Genomic DNA, 10,174 nt, shown 5'->3' with positions numbered 1-10,174 from the left:
AGATCCATCCATTTGCCTAGGAATTTCATAAATTCATTCCTTTTAATAGCTGAGTAGTACTCCATTGTGTAAATGTACCACATTTTCTGTATCCATTTTTAAAAATGCTTTCACTATCTGAAAAACTTAAGATCAGCTTTTGAAGACAGCAAATTTCAAGTGATCAAGCACTAAGCTCCACACATTAATTTTAAAGCAACAGTATAGAAATCACTTACTATATGTGGTTAAGTTAAGAGCGAATGCACTCTGCCCCACTCAGTAGTGACTGTGAGCCCAACTCACACCAAACTCAAATCTACCAGCTGGAGCATCACCACCCTAGACTGCTCGGCTCTCGTGTGTGTAGATCTGCTTGGAGAGATGGCAGCCGCCCTACAGCCCCTAGTTCTTGTGACGCTGCCAGTCAGCAGAGAACAAATAAACATGAGACTCTTGGGAGCGTTCATATCATAAGGCTAGCTGTAGCTCAGCCCACAAGCACCACTTTCTATTCATTACTTTACAACCTAGAAACTCCTCAGTGTGTGCCCAAAAGACCAATGCTTAGACGTAACAGTCCCCTGGACCACTTTCACTTGCTGATCTTCTGACCCCAGACTATACACTCTACCAGTAAAGAGTCCATAAGAATGACGCATAAATCCACTGCCACCACTATCACAAAAACACCAGGTCTTGGGGTTTAAAGACAACAGACCATTCCTATCAAGAAATTCATGTATTTTTAATGAAATTCCCTCATCAACCTGACACTGATTCTAAAACATGTAATACATTCAAATTTAAGGTATGTCCACAGTGTATAAACATCTTTTTAATCCACCCCATAGAAAAAGACAACTTTTGTATCAGTTAGGATGGATGGTTAGTCCTTATCTCCTAACTGTTCCACATCCATTTAATAAGACAGAGGGTGTGTGTCGCAATAACTAAGTCGTTGTCTGAACGACTTCATGCAAAAGGATTGTTAGTACTTTATTATACTGAACTCACATGAAGATTGAACAATGAGTATAAAACTTCCTTCACTGGTGAAAGTGTCTGAAAGAGAGAAGAACTGACACTCGGGTGTGTGGAGCCTCAGATAATGGAGCAAGGAAAACCCTGCATTAAGGAAACAGCACTTACGCTGACAAGGATGTAAACTGCTGCTGGGAATGGAAACCAGCCCATCAGTGATTAACTAAACACTGGCCATCCACGGCATCCCATGTACAATCCCTGGCATCTGCCCACAAGACTCCTGGCAACCAGGCCCCATGCACTGTACATCAGGGCTTTCTGCAATGGCACTTACGCACTGTAGCTAAGCTAGGACACCAGCAGAGGTTTCCAACAACGAGGAAAGAAGGAAGGAAATGCGCTTTTCTACATAATAAAATTTTCTCCAGCCATTATGTAATTTACAGAAATATAGACGTAATCATCATATTAAGCAAGGTAACTCAGTCTCCAAGACAATTGTTGTATATACTCTCTCATTTACAGGTCCTCGATGCCATAAATACATCAAGTCAGGTGCATACAAATGACATGAAAGCAGAAGCTAGACTATCTGGATAACAAAGGGACTACTAAGGAGGGTGAGGGCTCAGAGTGGGCAGATAATGGGGTATGAAGAGAAATGTGATCCAAGTACAGTATAAAGTTGTATGAAAATGCCCTTTATATAACCCCATATAATAAAATAAAGATATGAAAATATGTAAAAAGAAATTTCTAGTAAGGGAAAAGAAAGCTTCTTGTGTGGGGATGCCAGACACAGCAAAGCGAGGAATACCTTTCATTACGGTGCTCAGGGACTGAGGGTTAATTCAGGTACAGAACAGTTGCCTGGCAAGCATGCCGAGGTAGCCTGTCATATTTACCACGTACTGCTTTCTGTGCTTCACATAAACTACTTTTATAGTAAATGAAAGGGTTATTCTTAAATGCTCATTTCAAATTAGTATTTTTCATTTTTAAAACATGCTTTCACTAATCTGAAACACTGGGTTCAGTCCCCAGCTGTTTAAAAAAAATAAAAAGGCAAAACCCCACCCCCCACCATAATCCTCAAATTAAAATCATCTGAAAGCCTTTATGTGCGGCAGAGCTGTGATTCATACCATGCTCTGAGCAGCAGTGGCAACCCACAAACAGTGGCAACAGGGCTAACAACAGCTGACTGTTCTCCAGGGGAAAGCCAGCTAGCTTTCAAGTGGCATGCATGAAACTTGTAAACTGAGATGCTCACATGAATATTAGGGGACTAAAATCTGAAATATAAAAGACTTATTACAAGGTGGATCTCACTTGTTTATCAAAATTCCCTGACCAAAGGAAAAACATAACTAAATATACTTTGGGGTTTGGAATGCTACGGCATTAAAAGGTGGATGATAAATTATTTTACTTGACGTCTTTAAATTACAGCAAAAAAAAAAAGTAAGTAAAAATATACATATATATCTGCTCTCAAGCTAAGAATTAGATATAATAAACCCTACCTTTATTAATGTTGCAGTTTTTGCTTTACTGGTGAATCATATTGCATCCCCACACAATGAAAGCAAAAGCATCATTTAGCTTATCACAGCAACCACCTGCTGTGGGAAGCAGCACTTCTCTTCAGAGAAGCAATTAGTACCCACGGGCAGGAAGTCTGTTCTTGGGGACATGAAACGCCAACCACACATGTAGATCAATACCTTTCCAGGGACCCGAAGGCTCTCAAAGGCACCAAGATCATTGAGGCTCTCCGGAGGGCTCTTCAGACCCTTGAAAAAAAGAGATAGAGAAAAACACAATTTAATTGTGCTAAAGAACTGTAAAAAGATAGAGCACACGTAGTCAAACAGACATGATAGTTTTAAAATGAGATTCTCCTGCTTCAAAATACAGAGATCATGCATTTTAAGAACAAATGTCGCTTAACACATATGGTCTGCTATGAAGCCAAGTAAGAATGTGTTTGGAGTCTTTTAAAATAAAAGAGTATTATGTGTCACTGTCAGCAGAAAAGGAGAGGTCTATCTTAACCACAAATTTAAAACAAAAAGAAAGAAAACTTACAAAGCTTTCCAAAAACATACTTTTATTTAAATCACTAATAAATTCACCTGACAAAAGGGATTTGAGCAAGCTATAATATTATGATTTATAGATAAAAAAATATAGTCGCCAACTGATGTAGTTCAAAACTTTTAAGATGTTAACTAGAACATAAGTAAGCCCTCTGTTAATCCCGATCATTTGTCACTAACACAGTCAGTTCCTGCTGTCTAGGGTAAGACTTAAAGCCCTATCTCACTGCTCTCCAGCGGTCCTGTATGCACATCACCAGAGGGGTTCGGAAAGCCTTACACATACCAGCGACACCTAGGGAGACAGGAAGAACTCGGCATCTAAACTGCATTTTAAAGCCCCATCTTAGAAAACATGCTATTTAAAGAGCTGACATTAGTCTGTACAGGAAAGCAGCTGGGACATAACTCTGAGGAGAGGATTACAGCATGCGACGGGCCTTCAGGAGTCTCCTCCTGACTCTTTGAGTCTTCAGTAACCAGAATACATAGTGGGCTACAGGAGTGCTTACATTTCTTCCTATGAAATGGTTTATAACAGCATTTTTCTACCACTATTTCCAGGTTATCCAGCCCGCCCCTCCTTCTTTCCTGTTTTTACTCTCCCTCCCATCTCCAAACACCTAAAACCAACACCCCACCAGCTTCAGAATTATCTCCTCTGAGGAGTTTTCTTTTCCTTTCTTTCTTTCTTTCTTTTTTTTTTTTTTTGTGGGTTTTTTTGTGTGTGTGTGTGTGTGTGTGTGTGTGTGTTTTGGTTTTTTTTGTTTTTTTTTTTTTGTTTTTTTTTTTTTTTTGAGACAGGGTTTCTCTGTATAGCCCTGGCTGTCCTGGAACTCACTTTGTAGACCAGGCTGGCCTCGAACTCAGAAATCCGCCTGCTTCTGCCTCCCAAGTGCTGGGATTACAGGCGTGCGCCACCATGTCCCGCTTGAGGAGTTTTCTTAAAAGTTCTATGCTTCAAGGCACACAGTACTTCCAAACATAGCTAAGGATTGTGTCCACTAACAGCACCCAGGGAAGATTTAAAGGTCCAGGGCCCTACCATGCACCTAACGAGTAGGCTCTTGTGGGCTGGGGCTGGGTTTGCACTGTCGCTCACACATCAGGGGGCTCAGAAGACTGTTCGTGCTTCAGAAACACAGCTAGACATTTTCAAAACAATTTCTCAGCCAAATCAGGGAAGTTTTAAATATGAAGTGCCCATACTTCTTTCACACTGTAAATCTCAAGGAAAGGAGAAAGCAAGTGTTATTTGCTTTTAATGCCCAATGGCTAGCAGAGTTCCCAAACACCAAAAAAATTTTTTAAAAAAATTAACAAAGTAAATTATTGGGTAGAAGTTGTTGCTCAGGCTCCAATCTCCAACTACTCAGCACTGTGTTTTCACGGGAGCATGCAACTGACTGCAGACTGCAGTTCCCAGGAATTCTTCCTGGGATACATCTACTGCAGTCTAATGTGCCTTGCAATGGAGGGTGTGCTGGCTTCATCCTATCCTGGGTTTCTCATGGCAACTCATATGAAGCATCAAAAAGAGCAAAGCTGATTTAGACAAATAAAACTCCATATATATACACTATACAGAACTATGCACTCATAGGAAAGGAAAAGTTTTCAATTACTTCAAATGATACTATTACTTAGATGCCACTTTCAACATGTAGTTAGCATGTCTTTAAACACGTTTTAAAGGTATAATTAATTGGACAGAAATCCTTGAATGCATATAGCGTGTCTATTTTCTCTTTCCATAAATGCCAGAATGTAAGTGTGATGTAAACCAGTATCTAAAAAAAGATTTCACCTCTATAATATTACACAATTATCAACAGATTTCTGCCAAATATACAAAGAATAATACAAGTTGGGAGCCAATAGAATGGAGTGAACTCCAGAATAGACTTCCTGGTTTGTTCCCTAACTCTCCTGTGGCCTTGCACAATTGATCTACCCTTCCTGAGTGATAGACCCTAACCATGGTGAGAACTAACATTATAAAGAATGAAAGGGACAGTACCTGTGAGGAACCAAAGCAGAACCTGCTAGTTTCCAAGCATCTCTTGAGTTTTAACCCTTATACTCAGAACTATTAAATCACAGAGAAATGGTTTTTCTTTTAACATTATAGAAATGAAAATAAGGACCTACATATCTTCACATATATCTGTCATACAACTGTAATTTAAGACTACAGGCTGTTAACCCTTTCATTGTCAGTTTTTTAAGTTCTTACTAAATATGAACTCAAATTTCTGCTATTCTCATCTGAGGCACAAGTTTACCTCTGTTACTGTGGTGCTCTGCATTTTTAAAACAAAACATTTGTCATTATCATATCCACTATCTAATATTCCTTTCTAATTTTTGTTTACAATTTCCCCCAACTTAAATGTATATAAAATTCAGCATCAATAAAGCTGCCTTTGTACTTTCTTATATTTCTGGTTGTCAGCCTAGCCTTTAATGGCTGAGCCATTTCTCCAGTCCAAATCAATCAACAATAAAGACACTTCGATTACAGCTATAATGAACCTTTTGTTCCTTTTATGAAATTAGTAATTTTTGTCCTATTAGAACAAAATGACCTTTGCAGCTATTTGTCCCTTCTCATCTTAGAAAGACTTGAGTCTTTATAATTTCTCTTCATCTCTCTTCCCAATATAGTTGACTTGAGCCCAACCTAGCCAGAATTTCTTCCCCACCACTTCCTAAGAAGTGTTTTTGTCTGGGCTGGAGAGAGGGCTCAACGGCTAAGAGTACTAGAGGACCTGGGTTTAATTCCCAGTACCCAAGTGGCAGCTCTTACTGTCTGTGACTACAGTTCCAGGGAATCATATCAGAGAAATGAATGCAGGGAAAACATACAAATAAAAATTAAATAAATTTAGATAATATAAACTACAAAAACAAGAAAGAAATTTTAAGGAGAGGGAGAAAGAGGAAGGGATGGAAGGAGAGATAGGAAGGGAGAGTGGGCTGTTCCCAGGTCCCAAAGCTGACTCTCACTCAAGTCCTACCTGATGGATCTACTGCATCTTTTAAATCCTTGCTTTTCTTATGCTTTCTTCTTTATCCATATTCACTCAATAACTATTTACTAAGCATCAGGCTGCTACAGACTTCATATGTCACTGACATCTCCTTCATAGTCTGCTCTGCAAAATCCATCTCTTAATATTAAATGGAAAGAGCAGTTTGGACTTTTCATATATCTACAGCCATTCCACTTCACTTCAGCCAATGCTGTCTGCCAGTCTAACTGTGTTTGGCTGCAACAGACTTGAAGGTTTATCTATGCCTCAGATTCCTGCCCATAAACTCAGACCCATCTGTCAAAGTCTCTACTTAAATATCCAATCAGCCTTCATACAAAACAGTCTAAAGACCTCTTCCCTCAAATCACTGCTCCTCCAGGGTCCCCCATCTCAGAAAGTGATCAATCTATTCTTCAAACTACAGGAGCTAAACCAACTTGGGCCACCCTTGACTCTTTACACAACACAGGAGGGAATTTACATCAGGTCCACAATGGCACATCTGCTGTTCATGTCCACCACTAGCACCCTGGTGAAGGCCCATTCTCTTTACCACCTGGATCACTGCAGCAGTCTCTGGAGTCTCTCTATTCTTGTTTTCTCCTTTCTTAAGTATATTACTAAAACGGGCCAAAATGGCCAAGTACTATTTCACTCAGAACAAAAGTCATGGCATGCTCTGACCTGTATGTTCAGTGTCACCTGCTTCCTGCCTCGTCCTAACATCATCTCCTAAGGCCATTTCCTTTATTCCCTGTACTCTGCCTACAGTGGACCGTAATAGTTCCTGAATTTGTTCTTCTGATGTGATCCACTAATGCAGTTCACCCCCCTCACTTCTCTTAGGCCTTTGTATTATCTTTGCACTGAAGCTTTCTAGGACCAGCCCATATCTACAGATATAATTGATCTTAAATTACCAAGCCTCCCAGGCCTCCTTATTTCCTTTTCCGCAAACATTTCCCTCACCAAGTCTTCCTTAGCACTCACCTGTCTATTCTATACATTGTTGCCTCTCCCAAATCTGCTGGAATAGTGCCTGGCCCACAATACTCAATTCAGTTTGACAGAACTGAAAGAACAGAAGCCAGCATAGTGAGGAATGATGAGTCACAGGTCTCATCTACATAAGGCCAGCTAACTATGGGCACCCATCCCTGTGAACATTCTGCAAAGAACGATCAAAATGGTGAGCAATCGAGCCACACACCCACACCCCCCCCCACACACACACACAGAGAAAGAGAGAACACAAAATTAAATTTTCATAAACCAGAATTTCATCTCTTTAATATACATCCACACCATAATAATAATATATGTATAAATTGAGCTTTAAACATATATAATTAGGACCACACATTTGCATAAACCTGTTAACTTTACCTTACTATTATTCATACCATAGTTTCTTGTATATGTTCTAAAGATTTTTTTCTCCAACTAACTACAGATATAACCTACTATAATTCAATAAACTGTGTGAGGCTTAAGAAGTCACACTTTCTGCAGAGTCAGCATTACATTTACAAACATTATGGATATATTATCATCAGTTCTCTGGAATTCTTTGGTTCTTCTTTCCCACTCATTTTCAGAAGGCAAGGTCCAAAGCCAAAAAGTCAAATCCCCCAAACTACTATAGACCTATGATAACAGGCACCAAAGGGAGGAGACCACCAACCTTAGGAAGAAAAAGCCCAAATGCAGCAGCCCAAGGTATGTATAAGCTGTGTGGCAGACGACTATGCTGCTTAACAGGCAAGACCAAGCAGACAGAACGCAAAACCAGAATGTAGTCATCCAAACTTGAGGGGCTCCTGAGTGTCTGCTCTCTCTCTTCTCACCTCAGGATGGAGCAGCCTCCAAACCTATTCTCAAGTAAGAAGCAGCAAGACGCACAGCACCAGTGTTCAACAATGTGAAAGGCTGCTAAATGCCTCTGCCCCCTGCTTGTTCGTTTTATTATTCATAGAACATTTTTTCCTAGTTTCTCGACTCAAATCAAGAAAAGGAAAAGCATTATGCAAGGATCACGTATGTACTGTCTATAAGAAATTACAAGTGACTGTCCCACTACTGCTAACATTCTGAATCCTCAAGCAGGTCAAGAAGTCTTCTCTTTTGTTAAGAAAAAGAAATTATAAGTGAAGCTTTAAAGAAAGGACTCTACCAACATTTTTAAGCCACACTGATTTTAAAACTCATCTAAATTACACTTCTTTCTTATTAAAACAAAGAAAAATTCTAATTATGTTTCAGTAGCTAAAAATGCTACAGTCAAAACAAAGGTTTCTGAAATAAAATGATCCATAAATACCTAAAAACAAAACAACAAAAAAAAAACAAAAAAACAAAAACATTTTTCAACTCTTCGAAGGAAATTGAGACACAGTATTAGGAAGCTTTAACAAATGTGAGACAAAATATAGTACCAGTCTTATTCCTGAATTATCATTCTGAAAAAAAAAAACCACTCTTTTTCAGAATTTTATTTTTTAAGTAGCAATACACAAAGAATGCTGACATATACTAGCTTACTGGTGACTTACAATGCGATACTTTGAGATGGGGGGGGGGGTAGAAAAGGAATTGTCATTCCCATGTTTAAATCCAAAACAAAAAAAAAACAAAACAAAACAACAACAACAACAAAAAAAAAAAAAAACCAGCTACAAGTTTGGAGAGTTAATGGCAATTCACAACACTACCAATGTTGCCTACAAACAGCCCTTTGCCTCACCCTTGCTCTTTCGAGTTTTCTCTATTGCACAGACCCCACCTCACTTTCCAGGGCAACTACTGTCCAACCACCACCAGTGAGGACGAGGGGGACGCTGCAAAGCAGCTAAGGCTGTCCTGGAAAGGAAACTAAAGCAAAGGAGAAGAGACAAAGACAGCCCAGCTCCCTGAGTGGCTTTGTCTAAAAGAATGTTTGTAGGAAGACACTTCTTACAAGGAGTCGAGGTCGGATCTAGGAGGCTCAGGTGAGATTTCCAGTGTACTACTTAGCTGTCCAACACCCCTGAGCCCCGCCACCCACTATAACTTAAGCCTACGCCCGCCGCCACCAAGGAACTGGGCGTCTCGGCGCCTCTCCCAGCCGGGAGCGGGGAGCTCTTTGCTTCAGACAACAGAACTCACCTGCCGGGTCATGAGAGATTTGATTTTTTGCATGTCGAAGTCGAGAGACGATTACCCTGCCTCGGAGAAGTAACAAATCACATAAGCCCACCAGACAGCCGGCTACAACACAGGGAAGCCATAGTGAGTCGTCACGTGGAGCAGCCCGCCTGGGTCAGCCTTCCTTTCCCCAAGTATGACGGGAAATGTAGTTTTCCGGCTGCAATCAAAGGAGGAGGCCAACCTCAGTACTACATTTCCCAAGAAGCAGTCGCTTCAATGAACTGGGAATCGTTCTGTTCCAGAGCCAATACCTGGACTTGGAAGAGGGTTGGGCGAGGCCAATACCCATGACTTAGGTAGTCTGGCCACTGAACTAAACAACTCTGAAGCTACTGTAGATAGCCCACTTTGACAAGATGCCCTCTAGGAGTGCAAGAGAAAGCACACCTAGGCTAGAGAGGCGAGGAAAGAGACTGATTGACCTCCATAAAGAGCACTTGGAAAGGTGACTTAAGACAAGGAATTTCCCAGTGGCTCTGGGTGTGTCCTGAGGAAAGTGGGAGGCAGGTCCCCTAAGATACTGATGGCCAGCCGTAGGTTCTTCTTCATTCTTGGCATTCCCTGAAAACGCTCTAGAAAAATCAAAGGATTTCGTCTACCCCACCTATCATTTTTCTACCTGCTTTACCAAAGGCAAGTCGTGGCAGATGTCAGTATTTATGAGGGCACTTGTCACTTTAAAGTCCTGGTCTTGTTATTAGTAGTATAAAGGAGAAAGTAACGGGGTAACTTTGCTGTGGGGGGCAGCAAACCCTGAGCTAATAACAATAGGTAACAATGAAAATTTACGAATTGGGAGAAATTTTGTTAATGGCTTCATGTGTCTGACCTCATGCATTTATCTGCATTAGCATCTTTTCCTTGTTTTGTTTTGTTTTTGTA

At 40.4% G+C, this 10,174-nt stretch overlaps 1 protein-coding gene across 1 annotated transcript in view; it reads right to left on the bottom strand.

The window, feature by feature from the left end:
• The window catches only part of Vps50 (VPS50 subunit of EARP/GARPII complex), a 101,068-nt gene extending 91,655 nt beyond the window's left edge, over window positions 1-9,413 (bottom strand). The window contains exons 1-2 of the mRNA XM_021164267.1: window positions 9,251-9,413; window positions 2,694-2,762 (exon numbers count right to left, since the gene is read on the bottom strand). Of these exons, the coding sequence (XP_021019926.1) occupies window positions 2,694-2,762; window positions 9,251-9,283 (102 nt within the window). The 5' untranslated portion in view covers window positions 9,284-9,413. The remainder of the gene's footprint in view (window positions 1-2,693; window positions 2,763-9,250) is intronic.
• Window positions 9,414-10,174: the final 761 nt, after the last annotated feature.

This window comes from Mus caroli, chromosome 6 (genome assembly GCF_900094665.2).
Source record: "Mus caroli chromosome 6, CAROLI_EIJ_v1.1, whole genome shotgun sequence".
Classification (NCBI taxonomy): Eukaryota; Metazoa; Chordata; class Mammalia; order Rodentia; family Muridae; genus Mus; species Mus caroli.
Note: the sequence above shows the minus strand (reverse complement) of the source record. Positions and strands in the feature narration are given on the sequence as shown.